We start from the raw sequence: 20,453 nt of genomic DNA, 5'->3' as shown, positions 1-20,453 counted from the left end.
CGCACGGGGGCAGGGAGGGGTGGGATGAAGGAAGGGCGATGCGGCCGCTGATTGGCCCTACCGCCGTCGGTCAGAGGTGAGGGGGGAAAGGCCGCGGCGCGCGGCGATGATGTAATGGCTTTGTGCGGTGGGGCGGCGGGGGTAGCGTTTTCTACGTCTCGCGCGGCGACTGGCGGCTCTGGGGCGTCGGGGGCCGCCGCGGGACCTCGCCAGACCCGCCGCGGCCCGGCCCGGCCCGCCCGAGAGCGTGAGTAAGCGAGCGAGGGGCAGGGGCGCGGCGGCGGCGGCCGCGGGGAGCCGGGCAGGGGGAGGCAGCCGAGAGCGGTCCGGTACCCCCTCCCTTCGGTCTAGCCGTGCCCCGCTCGGGCCCGAGGCAGCCCCGCGGAGGCCGTACGGCCTTATCGGCAGCCGCAAGGGCCCGCTGGAGGCGGGTGGTGTTTTTGCGGGCCGCGCGGCTGCCGCCGGAGGCGGGCTCGGCAGCGGAGCCTCTTCCTGCGCTGGGCCGGGGCGGGGCGGGCAGGTAAGCCGGGGCGGCCCCTTCCTAATTGCACCCCATCGAGGGGTGCTGCCCGCCGCGCTCAGCGGGCTCTGCGGCTCCTCGGGGCGCTCGTAAGACCGCGTACGCGTAAGGAGGCGTCCGGAAACCCAGCCGGGGCGGGAGTCCGCCTCTGTCGGACCGTGTTTCGGTCCCCTCGCCGCGCTCTCCGGTTTCGCGCGGCCCGTACGAGCCGAAAGAGCGGCCCCTGCCCAGGGAGGCCGCCGGCCCGGGCGGCTGGCTGTCGTCCGCAGTGCCCCCGAGTTTGGCGTAACGCTAATAGTCACTTTGCCGCTTCGTTTCGTGTTGCACGCAGCCGTGGGATCCACGGGAACGTGCGCTTCTAACCCGTGGGGGAGTAACGCTCGTGGGCTCAGGTGTCTCGTTTATCTGTTGAACTAGTGCGCCTCGCGGGTTTGCCTGGCTTTGTGCAAGAAATAAAGTTACTAACAAAACTGTAGCGTTCTCGTTTCAGATAGCAATCTGAACTCACGTAGCTGAAATTCACAGGGTTTTGGTGCCTGCGTTGTGCTGCTTCTGTGAAATTCTGAAGAGTAAAGCTTGATCCTCGTGTTTAAGTGTTTTTTCAGATACATGAAAAAAAAATTACACTTTAATACTTTGCTTTTTTTGTCTCTTAGGTTAAAAAAATAAATAAAGTCCTCTTTATGAAACTGATCCTCAGTCAAGTGTAACTCTTGATGTATGATCTCTAAAGCCCCCCACTATGCCAGCAGCTACAGTAGACCATAGCCAAAGAATCTGTGAAGTTTGGGCTTGTAACTTGGATGAAGAGATGAAGAAAATTCGTCAAGTTATACGGAAGTATAACTATGTAGCTATGGTAAGTGAGCACCTGATGTTTATCTAGCAAATTACCGCAAAAATCATGACGACTTAATTTGATATTAGTAAATTAAAGCTATAAACTTGTTCATCCATTTTCATTGGAAGAGTAATGGATTCTTAATGTTGAGCTAGCGCTGTACAAACATTAGGATCCTAATCTATTACCTTATTAAAAGCTAGTATTATACACAGTATTCTTCAGCTATGAAACTGTTAGATGCTTGAAATATCTTTTTATTAAAAATAAGCAATGTAATTTTTTTTTCTGGATATCTTTTATTGAAGTTTTAATTCTGTTCTTACAGGATACAGAATTTCCAGGAGTAGTTGCAAGGCCTATTGGAGAATTCAGAAGCAACGCAGACTATCAGTACCAATTATTACGCTGCAATGTAGACTTGCTAAAAATAATTCAACTAGGACTGACGTTTATGAATGAGCAAGGAGAATACCCTCCAGGAACTTCAACTTGGCAATTTAATTTTAAATTTAATTTAACGTAAGTATTAAGTGTCTGTACTATTGAATGTATGTTTCTGACTTACTGAAAATGTATTATAGGTTGTGAAAGCTGTGATTGATAGCTCTTTTTACGTACATGATTGGAGTACTATAGACACTTTGTGAGGAAAACTTTTGTCAGCCAAACATGTACTTTCTTCTCTCACTTCTGCGCAGTCTGTTTTTCTGTTGGTAATTTGGCCAAAAATGCTGAGCAACTTCAACAAAAGTCTTTAAAAGATGCATTTATACTTAGTGCAAGAGTTAGCACTGCATTTTCGTATATAGCATTTCAAAGTGTTTCTACCTAAACTTAGTTTAACTCTTACTAGTTGTTATAGAAGTCTCATGCTGTTTCTTGGTATTTTTTTTAATGGAAAATACAAACTTGAAGGAAAAAAATGTAAAGTTACCTAAGTGACTAAAAAAGAAGTATGACAAATGTTATCAGCAAGTTCTAAAGCAAGTGTGCGCTGTCCTCTTTAAAATAATGTTATTCTTGTTAAAAGACTCACCAGTTCTAGATAATATTCTAGGTAAAATACTGGCAACTTTAATACTGCAGAAGCTTTTCTTGTGTTTTCAAAGCAACTTATTCTATTAAGCTACTGTATTTTAATTTCATAATAGGTTGAAAGAGATTACTGATTCTACAGCAAAACTTCTGTGGAGTTTTTTGGTTTGGATTATCTTGTGTGAAGTGTTGGTTAAAAAAACACACTGATTTTTATTATCTGTCAGAATCGTATTATGAACTTTATTTCAGAATGTGATTTTTATCAGTGATAAACCTTCAACTGTGAACCTAACCTGAACCAGTGGGATGAGACACGTATGTGGAATTCTAATTATACCTTTAGCAGGTAGTCAAGAAAGTTACTAGTATCTTGAATTTTTTCCTGAAGTAAGCATAATTGGTCTGATAAGTTTTCGTATGGCCTGAGTTGAGTATCAGTGCAAACACTTCTCAAATGTAAATGTTTGTTGAAAGCTTGGGGTTTTTTTTGCAGTTGTGTTACAAGCTGATCACCAGAAAGCTTGATACACATGAGTTAAAACTGCAGCCTACAAAGGTTTAGAGAACAGAGTTTTTTTTCTGCAGATAAAAAGACTTGTTTTCAAAGTACTTGGAGTTCTTAAAAAGAAAAAACTGCTGCTCTCTTGATCTTTCTGATTTTCTAAACAAGCACTGCCATGGCTTGTCACAAATCAGTTTGGTCTGAGGAATGACATGCTCTTTTTAGTTTTGTTTGAAGCACCTCTTGAAAGAAAAGGAAGTGCAGATTTGATATTTTGGTACCTCCAAACTTACCTGGCCATTTAAGTGCTGGATGGAAGTTATCCATTGTCTTACTAGAGGAATATACTAATCTTGCGAAGTATGGGAGGAGGAGGAATGAGTTAATAACTTCCAAACTGTGATCTGGGTGGAAGAGTCTGTGTTATCGTTTATTCATTTTCTGAGCTTCGAAGGTCTACTTAATGTCAAGCAACTGAAAACAAAGGTAGTTTTGGGTTTGTTTGTGCCAGGTGCTCCATAGGTAAGACAGCTTAGTAAGGCAAGATCTAGGTAGTCACTTAACTTGTTATTAGTGTGCGGGGGAATATGCAAAAAGGTAAGCTACACAAGTGCTGCATGAAAAGCGAATATTTTTTTTACAGGGGTGGAGAAATTACTTATTTTTGTATGTTTCTAAACTTCCTTTTGGGAAGTGGCACTGTGCCAAGAGTTCTGCTCCTAAAGCAAAATAGACTGTTCCTAGAAGGTAATTTTTTTGTTTGTGGTTTCAGTCAGGTCTTGTTACAGCGTGCTTTAAAAGAGCATAAATATTTCTCTAAACTAACTATCCACCTGATTAGTGCAGAGCAACAAACTAGAATTAAAACTTATTTTTGTGAAATAGACGTGTTTGTTTTGGACGGGTTCTTTAATGTGTTATGGAAATGGACAGGTGTTGGGAAGCTGATGCCTTAAAGCTAGAGAACTAATGAGCAGCTGTGTGGGATGGAGGAAAAAAAGATACAACACATCTTGAAAATGCATCTCTATGTTCTGATGAATGATGACTTGCTATTAGGAATAAGGAATATAAGTCTGTGACTGAATTTAATAGTCAAGTTTGATATATTGGTTGTCTTGTCTCATTTTTTTGTGGGTTTTTTATTAAAATTGAAAACTATGCACTTAAGAGTGGCGTGGACATTAATATGAGTACCATCCTCTAAGTAGAGCCACATTTGCATTTTCAGTTAACTATTCTATGGTATGATGATATAGATTAAACTTTAGAGGAAGAAAACCCCCAAAACTCCATTTCATCACAAAATACTTAACAGTTTACAAAAATGTTAGTGGTAAAGGGAAAAAATAGAGGGATAAGTGGAGATTAAACAAGGCATAGAGGAAACTTTTTCCTTCCTGCTGAATTTTAAATCCAAAATACAGCTATTACAGAAAAGTTGAAGTTATTCATTTAGAATGAAAATATTAGGCTACCTGAATTTTAAGGATTGACTAGATGGAGCAAGTACTCAATTTCCAGTTGTAGTGAGTAGGAAGTGTTGATGAGCATGCATCTAAACATTTATGTAAGCTTAAATCACAAGAAATGTGTGGAAAATATTACCTACAGAACTAATAGCAGTACTGGGATCTGGAGTCTACTGTTCTTAGCTCTATAGTGTAGCAGATGTGAGTGCTTCAACTATTATATTCAATTTGTCACAGTTTAAGTAATGGATCTTGTTTGGAAAATATCTTTGTACATTCACTTTCCTCTGTAGATTAGCAAAAGGGGAGTTCTAGGTAATCAGAAAAGGAGCAGGAACTAGATTTTTATGAAGGAGGCAAGAATGGAGGTGCTGGGAGTGATGAAGTGCTGGTGAAGGTTAACAAAAGCTATGAAAAATGATTGGTTTTGTAACTAACACGGAACAAGTCAATTAGCTCCTGCTCTGTGCTAGTGAAGTCTGTGGAGTGAATAGCAAACAATAAATGTTACCAGGTTTATAATTACTGAAGCTTGTAGATTTTGAAAATTTGCTTTTCTTCTCTCTGTTTTTAGAGAAGATATGTATGCCCAAGACTCCATTGAACTGTTGACGACATCAGGTATCCAGTTTAAAAAGCATGAGGAAGAAGGAATTGAGACGCAGTACTTTGCAGAACTGCTTATGACATCAGGAGTTGTACTGTGTGAAGGAGTCAAGTGGCTTTCGTTTCATAGGTAAATTCTGCATGTTAAGTATTTGAGGTTTTAGATTTTGAGTATTGAATTCTAGAGCTTGGATTTCATGTCTTATGTTTTAAGTGGTGTACATCTGGTAGCGTATATAGCACATATCTTGGTCGGTAAGACTTACAAAACTATTTCTGCTGTAATACTTATAGCACCGTTCTGTAATAGAATAGAGTGTGCAAGGTGGTACTGGTGTTTTATTTTTATAGCTGGTTACGCTGTAACCAGAGAAGTGTAAACCAGAAAAACATGGAACCTCTAAGCCAGCAGGTGGCATTGTATCTTTTAATATCACACGTGCAAGTAATAATAGTAACAGTGATAAAAGCAAACTATTTGTAAGTGATTCTTGAGCAAATATTGCCTCATGGGAGAGACCGCAGAATTATCAGTGAAGAGTTTTATAAAGCACTTTCAAATTTGTTTTAAATCTCCTGGTAATCTGGGCATCTGAAAATTACTCAGCTTGGAAGGAGAGCCCTGATAAGCCTTAATTCTAGCTGCAGCAATGAACGTAACTTACTATATTTTCCATCACAGGAACCCTTTTTCCAAGTCATAATAGAAATGCAAATGCTAAATCTCTGTGAATGTGTCAAGATACAACAGATCTTCCAGTCTTAATAAGATTTACCACTTTAAAACTTATGCAATAGTCATTGTATAGTCAACTACATGCCAGAGATAATTTGCACTTTTTGCAGGCAACAGTGGCTTTAAAGGCTTATTGCTATGTAATGCCCTCGAGTTGACATCTTAAATGCTGGCTGCTAAGTGAGTCAACAAAGGTAGAGCAAGAGTTTTAGCTGAGACTGGTAGTTTATTTACAGCCTTACTCTTGTTTATCATACATGCCACATTGGTGGCTGGTAATATGTAAATGATGAAAACAGAAAAAAGACAAATTCTTCATCCTTAAGTATTAAATCTTGGAGGGGAGGTTAGAGAAGAGAAAGTCACTTGAGATCAGAGAAGTATTTAAGTTATTAACCAACTGAAAAATAAGGATTGCTTCAGTAAGGAATGTTAAACAATAGTAGCAGGGTGCATATAACAAGCAAAGTGGTTTTACTGTTTTCCCTAGTGGAAACAAACAAACAAACCACTGAATAAAAAAGAGTAAGAGGCTTTTTCTTCCTAGGTGCTTTGAAGGGCATGTTATATACATTTCGACACAGAGCAAAGCCATGGTGCTCTGCGTGTAACTTACAGTGGCTTTATACTAAGATTTACTGAAGTTCAAAAGATTTCTATAAACAGTGAGCAAAAGAGTAATTTTGTATGGGGCTGCTAAAAACTGACATCTAGTTGTCTGAAATAGCTAAACAGTACAGTCTTCAGAGAGGCTGTAAGCGTTCTGTGTATGCCGAACAACTGCTGCCAGCCACTGTAAGAAATATACCTAGGTTTTTTTTATTCAGCCTATTGTGGAATTCATCACTTTGACTTGCTTTGTAGAAAGCAAGTATTAGACTGACTTCCTAAAAGGAAAGTGGGGGAAGTGGGGGTGGGGGGGTGGAAAAAAAGAAACTGGGGCGGGTTTTTATTTTTTTTAATAAAAAATAAAAAAGGATATTCCTTGAGTATACTTGTCGCCTAATCTGCCTACAACATCTTCCACTCACATCTGTCTCAACTCACAACATGACTCCAGAATAATGTTACCCTTGTTGACTTGCTGCTAAGGTAGCACCTTGGGGAAAAACACTGGAATAAGAATGCTGTGAACTGTGTCAAAATACTGCAAATGCTGAACTAGTGAATTAAGTTTCTTTCAGCTTAAACCCATTATGGGCTCTTATGTGCATATGTGATCTGCGCTTGACTACAGTAAAATAACTGGGATAGTTCAGGAGAACAGGAGGGGAGGTGTGCTATGCATGTAACAAGGACATCAACAGATACTGCTGTGTAGAAGCAGCTACAGCTACAAAACGTTGTTTTTCCAATATCGACTTCAAGGGCCTAGAGTAAGCTATTCTAGCAAAAGAATACGTGAGCCATTTCTACACTAGGGATTCTTTTTAAAGCATAGTTCTATTGATGGTGTGTGATTTCTCACTGATATGCTGGTCAAAGTGTAGCGCAAACTGTGTACAGTCATGCCATTTTACTAGTGCAGCTTTTATGAAGGGTTTTTGGAACAGCTTTACTAAAGTCCAATTTCATCTGTGCTAAAATGAGTTTCTGTTGTGGACTTCTCTGAAAATGTTTCTAGAAATCTTCAAGACAGCTATTCCAGCAAATGTTTGTCAAACATGGATTATACACAAGTCTGCTTGACGTCAGAGAATGTTTAAAGGCTTTTGTGCTTGATAGAGCATGCTGATATTATAGTGAGCACAAAATCCTGGAGTAGTGGCTGAAGTTCTGAGGAAGCTAAGATTGTACGAAACTATGAAATGAGCATGGGTCACATAAAATGTCCCACAAAGAATAGTAAACAGTTGTTTCTAAATAATCTTAGGTTGATTGTGATTACATTCTATCAGTGGAAATTTAAACAACAGGACAGCTCAGCTGAAAATTTGTTTCATGTAGGCTCTCCATGCAGTAGTTCTTTGACTACTGAAAAAGCTGTGCTTGATAGTTGCTGGCTGTGCTATTGCACACTGTTTCCTCAAAATGCTTTAATTACTACTAACTCCTGAAATTTATGAGTCTCTTAGGAAGTGGGCAGAAGAGAATTACTCCTTTCTCAGAGTGTGAGGTTATCTTTTGGGTTTGTTTCATTTCTGTGTCTTTGATTTCCTGGAACTTTTACATAGTTTTTTTTCCTAAGCTCTCAGCTTCTAAAATAGTTTTCTTTGTGTCCTTTTTATCTCTGCATTGGACGTAGCTGCTTTGGCATCCTGACCTAATGGCAAATCTGTGTGGACCTGCAGTTCTGCCTGGCATGAGCAAAGAAACATTTGCCTTGTCACTGATTCTTGTATACCACGACTCTATCAAATCTTTTGTGTGTGTGTGTGTTAAAATGTATTTGGGTTGAGGAGAGGGGAAGCCCTGAGTTTCTGATTCCTGTCACAGTTGAGAGCTGCATATGCTCGGCAGTCTAACAAGTTCTAAAACAAAACAGCTCAAACAATGTTTTTGTGGACGTTCAGCTGGCTGATCTGCTGAAGCTTTGGGTGTCCATCTGCGTGCACCCTCCTCAATCTACCTTTGGAGGCTCTGTGCAAACATGCCTCTTAACCCAGATGTTTTGGGGAAGCTGGAAAGTTCCCAGCTATTGTATTTCAGTAATCATTTGTGTCTAACTGATTTTAGTAAAATTTAATCTGTTGGCTCATTTATATTAGCCAGTTATAAAACGAAGTAAAGCTTTCTCAGCCCTGTCAGGTTTTGATTGATTTCAGAGTCTGTCGGTGCTTGAGTAGAGTTCATTGTTAATTGGCTATCCGAATTCTTTCTGGATAGTCAGAGAAAGAAATACAGACATGTTTGATCTTTTCCATGGTCTTATTGCTTACAGCTGCCCATGTTCAGTGAAAAAAAAGAAAAAAGAAGGGGAAAAAAAAAAGTTTGTAAGAGTTGCTGTATAGCTCCAGGGGTTGCGGCTAGCTGCACTTAGTAACTTTAGGTGATTATATTAGAAATGGTGAAAGCTTTTTAAGGAAAGGAAGCCTGTGTGCTTTAGGGTATAAACCAACCGCTAATTGCCTGTTAAAGGATTAGAAGAAAACTTCTTTAATGAGTGGGTAATTACATAATTGCTCACTGTGGACTTTCTTACCCTTCTGTTAGCCTTCAGCAGTGGCCACTCAAAAATTTTTGAACTAGATATATCTTAGTCTTGAATTGGAGTGACAGTTCTTATGTCTGTGTAAGCTTGGATGACTGGAGCATGTTACCCCCAAAAAGTATGCTAAAAAGATTATGTAAATGTCTTGATACTGCATTGTGATTAGTAAAGTGTGATGACTGTTACGAGCACAATGAGACTTGTTATGAGCAGCTGGAACTTAAGGGATGCAAGACACCATTTGGTTGAGCTGACTAAAACTAACCCATGCTTAGGATCCAAGAGCAGGTATCTGACTGGATGCTGTCATGCAATGGAAGGCTAATCGTGCCTGTTAAATCTACTGTTCAGGTATCTTACTCCCTTTTTGTACATGAAGATCCTAGAATGAAAGAATCTGCTACAATCTCTGAGGGGAAAAATTTATATGTATATAAAATTCTTCATTGACATTGCAGATTTATGATAGCCTGTTCCCTCTCAATACGAATAGTAAATGAATCTTGACTTTTCTTTTCTTACAGTATTTCCCTCTTAATAGAAATTGGAAGTGTTTGAGAATGCCTGTTTTCTAGTAATTCAGTCATGTATGTAATTTTATTTTTTTGAAGAGGCAGTTTAAAACTTTATTTTCTTGGAAGAAGAGGGGCACAAATACTGTTTTCTCTACTTTTGAAGTTTTAATACAGCTGTTACATGTGAGCCACAAGGATGACAGATGTCAAGAATTCAGTGAGTTAGTAAATAAGCTCTCTAATCTCTAGAGGAGTAAGTCTCCTTAATCCTGAACAGTCTTTTTTGCATCTTTCTGAACAGCCTTTTTTGCTCATGTGGCTATTTTATTTTGTTTTTCTGTGGAGGGCTTTATGCTGATACAGGCTTTTCCACCATTATTCCCCACCGCCCCCCCACCCCAGGTGATGCAGTAAAATTAAGCTTCCAAGCTACTGTTTTGCCAAGTATACTATGTAAGGCCCGGCTGAAATCCTTCTTTATCTTTAGCTCCTCTGCTCCCTGGCCAGTGGCCACTGCTGTGGAGATTGGAGTGCTGCCAGCATGGCTTGAAAGCACCAGATGCAATGCAGGATACATTCAACATGAAATTCCTGTTTAGAGCACTGGAAACCCTCATGGGAGAGCTGCAATAGTCCATACCTTTTGTATATCTTGTATTAATGGACTTTTTAGCAAGCAGTCCATTCACTCCCAGTATGTTCAAGATTTTCTGCCCCATATCTAGAAAATCATAAGATAAGAGATGATGTAGGGAACGCTGTTGTATACAAAAGGTACAAAAAGCAATCCTCTTTACATTGAATGTGCAAGCTAAAGCCTCGAGCTGCATTGGAAGTCACCGGTCTTTGTGGGTGCTAAATATCTGCAGGATTAGTAGTACAGTGCTCTTAACTGATTTGTCTTCTGTATTGCTCATCTCACAGTTAAATATCTTCAGGCAAGATTTGGACCATGTTGCAAAATTCTTGGTTTTGAGTATGATCCTTGTATAACCAAGAAAAACCACGAAGTCTTAAACTGGGAATTTGGAGTCTATGGTGGCCACCTGTTCACTTGAATCGTCTCTCAGCTATATGCTAAGGTTCCTTAAGCAGCAAAACTGATGCAGCTGTCAGTAGAGGCAGCTCTGCTGTGTGTTCTCATCTTCTCTGTTAGTACAGGCATTTTTAAAATTGCATGTCAATAAAATCTAGGAACTGATTTGGTTCAATACAAACCTAATAACAAGATAATGTGTCAGTTCAGTGCATATGTGCATGATCATTCCTGCAAGTACAAGGAATCAGAATGGATCAGATTAATGATGAAATCTTGAATAATCTGGCTTGTAATCTCTGCCTGCCTAGGGAAAAGGATAACTAGTCATCACTGCTTTTTGTTGTGATGTTCAGTTCTGCTTAATACCTGACATCTGTCTTTCCTATGCTTTAAACCCTGTTTCCTCTCATAACCCTTTGTAAAAGTATGTTTTCCCCTTTTACTGCCACACCTCATTCCTATGTCCTTTTTCTTCAGTCAAGCTGCTGAAGAGGAAGTCTTCCCAAATGCTTCTCTCCACTACACAGACACACTATATATATCTATATATATACACACACAAAACCCCTCAGTTTCTTCTACCAAATCTGTACTGCTCAGTTATCTTACTGCCTCCTGCTGACTTGCATGTACACACAAAAAATTTTTGAACTTACTCTATCCCTGCCTCCAAAAGGAGTAATAGTCTACAAAATATTAACTTTTTCAGTTGTGTAACTGTGTGCTGATTGAGTTGGGAAAATTGAAAGACAATCTGCTCTTCTTCATTGCTGAGGGTGAAACTTGCCTCCAGGCATAAGCATGTGTTGGCTCTGGAAACTCACAAATCATTTGGATTTCAAGAATTGTAAAAGTCTCTCTATCTCATTGAGTTTGTAGTGAGAAACTCCAGCCTTTGTGAAAGGAACCAGCTAGGAGTCTTTCTGGTTTAAGTTCTTGTTATCAGATGAAGGCCCAGCAGCGCTACCTTGTTTCAGGATTTGGAGAAGTTCCTCTAGGCAGATCTTTTTTTGCTTCTTCACTTGGTCTCACTGAGACTAAATTAAAATGTTTTCCCTGGAAGCTGCAATGGGTCCATTTACACTGAGGCTTAGTCTTTTGTAAGAGTCAGTCTTAATTGCGTTGAAAATAAGCAAAATGTCCTGTGTAATAAAGTTTTGATGCTGGAAGTGAGAAGGATGCTTTTAAGTTATTTGCTTATATTGCTTTTGTTATTAATTTGCAGTGGATATGACTTTGGCTATCTAATCAAAATCCTGACAAACTCTAACCTACCTGAAGAAGAGCTGGACTTCTTTGAGATACTGCGATTGTTTTTCCCTGTCATCTATGATGTAAAATATCTCATGAAGAGTTGCAAAAATCTGAAGGTAAGTAATCTGTTAGTGGCTCAGAACAAATTTTGGTTTTGGAGGGAGAGTACTTTCTGCTAAAAAATACTTATTTTCTGTATTTTCTGATTTTGCTTTGATAATATGTATTAAACAGCCTTGTTGTCTCAAAATTTATATATTTGATATTAAAGGCTATCAGTAGAGCCAGGCAGGAGTATGCATTGATTTTTATAACTGCTTACCAGTTAAAAATAGCATGTTGATACTGTATTTATAGTGCCCAGTCTTTGTTGACAGATGATAAACCCATGTTTGGAATTGATCCTTCACTTCTTGAGCTATAAGAATTGATGGGTTTCATATACTCTTATTTCCTCATTGTGCAGTCCACTAAAGGACTGCAGTCGTCTTGGCAAAGGTAATTGCAACGATGATGCTGTGGAAGTGTCTTGGGAAGAGGAATGGAGCGAAGAATGTTTCAGATGGCCCCATAAGGAAAGATAAACAACAGCGTATATTCAGGGACAACATGTGACTTCTAGAAAAAAATGCAGTACTAGAAACTAATCCCTCATGTCAGGCCAGCGGGGTTACTAATTGGCTTACTCTATCAGGCATAAAATTTGCATACTTTATTGGACTGGAGAATGAATGGAAACTGGAACTAAGTATGTGAAGGGGAAGACAGCAAGTGAAAGATGCTACAGGGACTGTTAACAGCTTTACTTGCCAAAGAACTGTAAGAGTCGGGACTGCTGCTGGAATGAGGTTCATCGCTCATCTGAGGCAATTAATGACTTGCTGCTTTTATGGAAAGTAACTCGATTCTCTAGGCTTTCTTAATCAAAACCGGCAGGAAAGAGAGAATGCTGACTGTAGTACGACCACATCCTAACTAAGGAATGGCTTGCCACTTCGTCGTGCTCAACTAGCCGTCTGCGTGGAGGTTATAGTCCTCTGTTTATTTCTGAGATAAACTAATAGTGTGTCACTTTTAAGTAGTAGCCGACTTGTGTGGGAAGTAAGGTGTGTAAATCCTTTTGTTAATCAAATTAATGTTGAAAATGGAGACCTTCCTTCCAGTCAGTATGGAAAGTATGCCTACCTGTGTTCATCTAGAGTTGTTACTGGTATAATCATCCGGGCAAATAGCTGAGTATCAGAGAACATCTTAGAAACAGTTTTTCTCCACTGAGGCCGGAACTAAAAACGAAATGTTCATAAACTTCAGGAGTCTTAAAGGAGGGGCGAGGGGGAACAAAAAAAAACCCCTCACTTTCTCAGTCATAGTGAAGCAAAGTAAAGCAACTGGTATCTTAGTGGTGGCGACACACTTACCAAGAACAGAACGTATAATTCAACTTTAGTGACGTAGGAAAGGTGACAGAATGATGTTCTGTGTCACCATTCCAGAGGTGACGTTCTCAGTGGGTTTGGGGAGGAGGGGATTGCATTTCCTGTCATTTTGTTAAGACCTAGTTGTATGTAACCTCCATTGTTTAGCGATATTAATGTTATTTGGAAGACAAGAAAAACCTTCATAGTTCTTATTTCAGCAAACATTAAGAACAAGGGTGACTTTATTTTTTTTTCCAAGCTGTAGGTCAGCTTTCCTGTAATAAATCTGGTTCCTGTCACCTAACCTGCAGACTGGTAATGACAGGAGGGGAAGGGATGTGGACTACCCTGCCCCTCCAAATTTACCAGTAATGAAGTGATGGTGGAATTGTACTGTGCTGAGAGCAGCTGTCTGAAACAAGTTGCTAAACATTCAGTGTTGTGACTCTAAAAATGCATGTGCTGTCTCCTAATGTCTGTCACTTTCAATCTCTATTAAAATGCAGTGAATTGAACTGCTGTGCAATTGTCCTTATTGACTTGTCTATTTTTCATATGAAAGTCACTGAATTGCTGTAGGTCCCCCGCTCCCTGCCCCCACACACTCAAAAAAGAATTTTTGGCATTGAGAAATACACTTTGGAATTGGGAAGCTGTTTGCTTTTTTTTGTGGAATTAAGTAGTCTGTGAATTTACAGTATGTTACTCTAACTCAAATGGACATGAGTGTACTTTACTGGCACGCAGATTGGGAGTTAATGAGATATCAATGTAGTATAGGTTAAACTCTTGCTTGTTTTCTAAAATTTTTTCTATGTAGACAATTGCAAACTTTTTTATAGTAACAGCATCTCTTCAAGTAATGTAGATTTACAGACCTTTTTGGAAACTTGCTTTTAATATGAGGGGTTATACAGAACAATGAACTCTGGTACCAGTGCTGTGAAACTTGAGAGTTTGAACTGGCTTTGCTATTGACTGTGGTTGTGTGATTATGTAAATCATTCTTTGACCTCTGTTTTGAAAGACCAGTGCTGTGAAAATTTGGAAAGAATTTGTCCTCCTCCTCCAAGAGAAAAGTGTTCTTATCTGGAGTGCAACAGTCTTACCTGAAAGAGAATCTATTAATTTTAAGAGACCCTATTAATTTTCAGAGACAGCCAGGTTTTATTCTATAATTATGGTAGTTATAGACCAAGAAGTTCCACACAAGTGGTGATATATTTACAAATAGATATATACCGTTAAAAGTGCTATTTTCAAAGCATTCTTCTGTAGGCTGCAGTTACTGTAGATTTTTAATTACTAAGTCTACATTCCAGAACTTGCAACTGCTGTGTAAATGTTACTGATTTTTATTCTTGAGTGTTTTTTCTTCAAAGTTATTCAAAGCTAGAGTAGATAGTCTTACAGCTAACAGGACCTGATGATGAAGTGGAAAAACCCTCAAGTTAATTGTTGAAAGGTAAGTGGAAAGAAAAAGGTCTGTTTCAAAGGAAGCCTAGATACTTTAATACACGGAGGCATATGGGCATCTCATAAGCACTTGAATTCTTGTTTGTAGAACAATGTTTTTACCTTTTAAACTTTCAGTCAAATAGAAGTAGTACAGGAACACCTGGTTTTGTTCTTCAGCATTGCCAGTTCTTTCAACATCCTGAAGGAATTGTTTTGTTAAGTAATGACATCTGGTTACTGGAGAAGCTGGAACATGAAGGAGTAGTAGTTTTGATGGTCACAGATACTGACACGGAGTTATAATACTGCAATTGATACCGAAAGTTTGATTCTCCAGGGGTGTATTTATCTAGTATAATGACTCTTTCAGGTACTGTGCAAATGTTAAAATATACCTGGGGTCGTATGACTTGTGTAACAGACTTTCCCAAATATAGTTGAGCAGTTTTCTGATTTATTTTTTTTCAGCAGTTAACAAAAATGTTTTCTCTTTCAGGGTGGATTACAAGAAGTGGCTGAGCAGTTAGAGCTGGAAAGGATAGGACCACAACATCAGGCAGGATCTGATTCTTTACTCACAGGAATGGCCTTTTTCAAAATGAGAGAAGTAGGTGGATGTATTGGTTTTATCTCCATGATAGTAGTGTGCTGTTGATAGTCAGATGGAATTGCTGGTTCTGATAAGTCTGCCATGTTTTAAGGAGGTCTCTGAAGGGCTTCAGGGGTCACTCCTTTCTTGACAAAAATAAGACCGCCTGTGTTTTCCCCAGAGTAAGTGTGAACCAGTGTGATTGCCTGCCTGGCTGCTGTCAGTAAGTATTGCTTCCTGTTTCCAGCCTGTGCCTGGCCTTTGGATTTTTTGTGGGTTTTTGGTTTGGGGTTTTCTGGGTTTTTTTACTTCCCTGTTTTGCAGGGTACCTTTTCTAGGTGGCTGCTGCAGTGAGTTGCTGCTGGAGCTGAGCTCCTTTCTGGGTGACAGTACTCAAGCCAATTTTTTCTGGAGCTTCTGCTCAGTGTAATATCCAGCTGGTGTGCGCTGCTGCTTGTGACAGGCCTGGGGAGGAAGAGTGTCTGGACTAGACACTAGCTAAACTTGCAGGCTACACATGTATTAAATAATGACGTTTAGGCTCCTGTGGAGAATGTCCATACATTTGTTCCTTACCATTGAGTAAAGCACAGATTAACTCAGTTTCTAAAAGATTATAAATTGGTCAATTAATTCAAGGTTTGCAGCAAGGGAAACCAGGTCTCACAAACTTCACGTATCCTTGCTGCTTGTCTGCATAAAATAGGAAGATACTAGGATATTTTGCAGTAGTAGAACAAACAAATGTTGAGGGGGCCACTTCTGGGACACAGTTGCACTGGTCAAATGCCAGTGCATCTGAACACAGCATTCTGCCATCAATTCAGTGTCATTTACCATGCCAAAATGGATGGCAATATCAAACTTCATCTTTTAAAAAGGTTTAGTATTGTATGCTGAGGTGTCTACCTTCTGTAATCCAGCTTTTTGTATGAAGGAGAAAGTGACCGTGAGTTTCTGACAAATAGTGGTGAGACAGCAGGTGAAAAATAAATGCTAGTAGTTAATGTTATGATATGCTCATCATAACACTCTGTTCAGCCTCTGTTGGAACTGTTGCAGATGTCATGCAGGTCATGGGCTACCGATGCAGTAGAGAGGATTGTTTTTCTGGTATGATCCAAGCCCAGTGCTGCTAACTGCCATCTGCTCGATATTGTTAATCTTTCACTCTGGGATTTGAAACAAAACCCAAAGCAAATAAAAGGAATGAGGAAGTATATGATAATCATGCCTAAGATATTGCCTTTCAAGTTAGTTTTCTAGAGGAAAAGGTTCAAACCCACGATTGTTTCTCTAATGAGATGCAGTTTGTGTTACATGGCAAATTAGCTTCTTGAATTTGTTTACCAAAAGCTCTTACTGGGAGAAATAGAAATCTTTGAGGATTTTTAGTGCAAGGCATTTGTGTAATTAAGCCAACAAAGATGGATTGATTATGATTTTTTTTTCAGTATTTTCAGACATTCCTTGCAAATACAGCATTTCTAAATAAGGATACAGTAGTCAGCAGAGAGAAATATATTTCATGTGGATTTTTAAAGCCTCTTCAGTAGAGTTCATTGTTTAACAATGTATTTCTAAGTGAAAATTTACAATGCTTTTAGAGGTACAAAATTAATAAATGTGTTACTACTGTGTTACTAATTGTAAAGGAGTTACAACTTGATGGGATTTTGAATCCCAGCTAAAAAAGTTACTGATCTTTTTCTTCCCATCAGAAATACTTAAATACTGATACTACAACAGTAGAGCTGTTGTTTAGGGGTTTTCTTATCTATTTATTTCCTTGAGCTGCTGGGGGCTTTAAAACTTTTAATTGAGGTCTTCAATTCCTGCAGTACAGAACTTTCCATCCAGACTGTCCTGCAAAGAGCAAAGATGAAAGGGAGAAGTTTTCAGCCTGGGTGGTACATGCAGTCCTCTGCATTTACATTGTGTGTTTTGTCCACCTTGCTCCTGCATGCTTCTGGCTGCCGTAGATTTATGATGATGATGACTCAAAACGTCAACCACTAGGATGTCCAAGGTTGCTGTGAAGTTTTTAGGGTGACGAATTTTTGTGTATGTGTGTCATCTTTTTTTTTTTTTTTTGGATGGGGTAATTTGTGGTTTTGCTTAAAAACCTAAGTCTGAAAGGTAGACTATCAGAATATCATGGGGTTTCACGTGTCTTCCACTGAAAGGTTCTGTTTGTAATTAAGACTTGTGTAAACACAGTCTTAGTACAAAATTTACTTTAACGTTGCTGTTCCTTTTTAAATGAAGTTTCCCTCTGTGAGGAGCTAGCTGGAAATGCATCTTTCTGCATTTCTCTAAATCCATAAGGGTTTTGTGCTCAAACATTCTCCCCACCCCCAAACCCTTATAATGTAAATCAGGATATACCTCCATGTCAAGACAGAGTATGATGAAAACCCCCACAGGAGGAGTAGATAGAGTACAGGCACCAGTGACAGATGTTAAGCATATGCCTGTTGTGAGAAATTCCACAGAAATCAGTTGGAGAAATATCTTTGTTGCACTTGCAGAAAAGTGAGTAATAACGATAATACAAAATTATCAAAACATTACATTTGGCCCTTTCATCAGGAAAGGCGCACAGGAAGACCAATTGTATTCCTTGACAGATTTACTGTAAACAATCATGTCATATAGCACATTTTAATAATGTGTTGAGATAGTGTGTTACTATGTTAATTATATCATCTTTTGCACCTTGGGGTTTGATATCTTATGCTAAAAAGAAAGTAACATTTTTAAAGCCTTTCTATAGTTCTATATAAACTGAGCCTTTTCTTTGGCAATAATTTGTGTCTCTCTCTTAACTCTTTAGATGTTCTTTGAAGATCACATTGACGATGCCAAATATTGTGGCCACTTATATGGCCTTGGTTCGGGGTCATCTTATGTACAAAATGGCACAGGAAATGCATATGAAGAAGAAGCCAACAAACAGTCATGACATGAAATGAAAGGCCATCTTTTTGACCTCCACATGCTTGTATATAGGTTTTATCTCTGGTTGAACCCCTTGGACAATAAGGCTTTTTTTCCCCCCTTTCTCAGCACACTTTCTTTTCTGCCTTTCTATGTACTAAACTTGACTGTTCCTATCACAGATTTTGATCTTAATATTGATATGTAAAATTTTCTGGGTTGCGTTTTGGCCTCGTAACTAGCCCATTTGTAAAGAAGCATGTATAGGATCAGTGTGGCAGAGAGAAGGGGAAATTTGAAATCAAAATGAATAGTCTGGTAAACTTAACCTATATTGATCTTCTAGTTTTTTGTCTCTTTCCCCTCCCTTTTCCAAATTAACTGGCATTGACTGTAACTAACTTCCCCATTCATGTCTGTTCCTTCCAGTATGCAGGCGTTTTAGCTATTCAAGATTGTGGACCATCAAATTTGCACTTTAGAGAGCGACTCTGACTCAGATCCTCTGTTTATTTGAAGTTTTGTTTTGTTTTTCCTTTTGCCCTCAGCTAGAAAACAATCATCTGCCAAGTTCAGCAGCTTCAGGCTGTATTTCCTTGGTATCTCAACCCATAGAACTTGACTTATTTGCTGCATAACCTCTGTCTGTTCAAGCAAACCAAACTACTGAAATCATAGTAACTGCTGTTATTTTACTAGTGTTCAGTCATCTTCAAACACATCCTGCACATGTCAACTGCTGGTTGGCCTGCTGCTTTAAAACCGCTCTGTGATGGGGGAAAGAAGCTTGAAAAAACAGCTTTACACCCTTCAGGAAAAGAACAGCTGTGACTTTAGTATTTTTTGCCATTAAGCTGAGAGTTGAATGATATTGGAATAGTAGGAGTTTTGTAATGGCACACTTCCCTTGATTAAGTTCCTAGCTTTTATTCTAGTAATGTACACCTCAAATATTTTTATGAAGTCATATTTATTATGTACTTGATGATTTTTTGAAAGTCAGTTTAGTTGAAGATAAAACCCAAAGATCTGAAAAAAATACTATTTAATCGAATTATTGAATTAGAAGGACAATTAAATCGTGCTTTTTTGTAGTTGCTACAAAGACAGATGTTACAGATATTTGTTGTAAGACAACAAAATATAAATAACTTATAGCTAATAAAGTTACCTGAGGAGTGTAATGCTAGTTTATTTTTGAGTATATCTTAGCAATATATTTTAGATATATTGTTTTAAAGGACCCTAAAGTACGTTCTTAACTCTGCATAGCATGTGTACAGAGCAGTTGTGCAGGAAGGATTTTTGATATTGAATAGCTAAATACTGGCCTGAAATGATGGAATGTGCGACAATGTGTGCCTGTGTGTGCGCGTGCATATGCGTGTGCATTTTCGACATGGAAATCAATAGTAGAAAAATCTCCAAATGTTCGCCAAATTATTCTGTTTTACCTTGTAGTTAAAAAATCAAACACCTTTTTTTCATTGAGTTACGATGATGTAACTGGGTGGTCCTTTTTAAACAACAAATAATTTGCATAACAGAGGGTATTTGTTTTTAAAGCTTTTGTAAATAAAGGCCGAAGAAATGTTTTCTTACATAACAACAGACTGGTGGTTTTGTTGCAAAATTTTTCCTGGAATGCATGTGTTTAGCCAGTTCATTTCTGTATTTTGTTTTGTTTAGACATTATAGTTCTCTTCCACGTGCTTATAAAATGATCTAATGCTCCCTGACTGATTCCACTTTCAGAGCAGAATTCTGTTCATGTGTTCCCAGTCACTTCACTCCTACTGACCTGAGTTGCAAGAGTGGTGATTACAGTTTACCACTGATGCATCCAAATCCCATGAGTCATTTATTTTAATACCATTATGCATTAGATGATGGTGACTTGTTTTAACTTTGGTTGTCTTTGGCTTTAATAAGATAGGGATTATCTAACAGGAAACCAGGATGGATTCTTACCTTGGCATCAATCTGTGTCTTTTTGCACTTGAACTGTAGGCTTATGTGGAAAATTTGCATATACATGGAATGAAGAACCCCTGAGGTTTGATGCATTTGCTTTAAAGTTTAGCAGCTTTGCCTAAAGCATACCGATACAGCTATCCGTGATTAACTTTTGAAGGAGATGACTCTTCAAAGAACTTTGATGCTTTTTTGTTTTGAAGTAACTTTTTAGTTGTGGATCAGAGGCAGTTTTTAGAGGCTTCTAAATGTGTGCCTACAGTAAAAGTTGTAGTTCAGATTGGGATGCGTTTTTGAAGCAACTGCTGAGTATCCAACATACTGTGCCATGCTTTGCTTCCTGTCATGAACCTGTCAGAGCTTGGACTCCTTTTGGAAGAAGCTAAACGCAAAGATG

At 39.0% G+C, this 20,453-nt stretch overlaps 1 protein-coding gene across 1 annotated transcript; it reads left to right on the top strand.

Moving 5' to 3' along the window:
* Positions 1 to 83: 83 nt before the first annotated feature.
* CNOT7 (CCR4-NOT transcription complex subunit 7) lies at positions 84 to 19,688 on the top strand. The gene is made up of 7 exons (XM_054823768.1): positions 84 to 251; positions 1,177 to 1,379; positions 1,690 to 1,883; positions 4,951 to 5,112; positions 11,649 to 11,793; positions 15,050 to 15,160; positions 17,979 to 19,688. The coding sequence occupies exons 2-7, from the start codon at positions 1,263 to 1,265 to the stop codon at positions 18,105 to 18,107; spliced, it is 858 nt and encodes a 285-aa protein (XP_054679743.1). The 5' UTR covers positions 84 to 251; positions 1,177 to 1,262; the 3' UTR covers positions 18,108 to 19,688.
* Positions 19,689 to 20,453: the final 765 nt, after the last annotated feature.

The sequence above is a fragment of the Grus americana genome, chromosome 4 (genome assembly GCF_028858705.1).
Source record: "Grus americana isolate bGruAme1 chromosome 4, bGruAme1.mat, whole genome shotgun sequence".
NCBI lineage: Eukaryota > Metazoa > Chordata > Aves > Gruiformes > Gruidae > Grus > Grus americana.
The sequence above is the reverse complement of the archived record's forward strand: the minus strand, read 5'-3'. Positions and strand labels throughout refer to the sequence as shown.

Bases quoted from the DNA above. Each gene is read 5' to 3' on its own strand.
- CNOT7 (XM_054823768.1), top strand. From the start codon at position 1,263: ATGCCAGCAGCTACAGTAGACCATAGCCAAAGAATCTGTGAAGTTTGG. The intron at 1,380-1,689 runs GTAAGTGAGCAC...CTGTTCTTACAG, and splicing joins AGTATAACTATGTAGCTATG to GATACAGAATTTCCAGGAGT. The intron at 5,113-11,648 runs GTAAATTCTGCA...ATTAATTTGCAG, and splicing joins AAGTGGCTTTCGTTTCATAG to TGGATATGACTTTGGCTATC.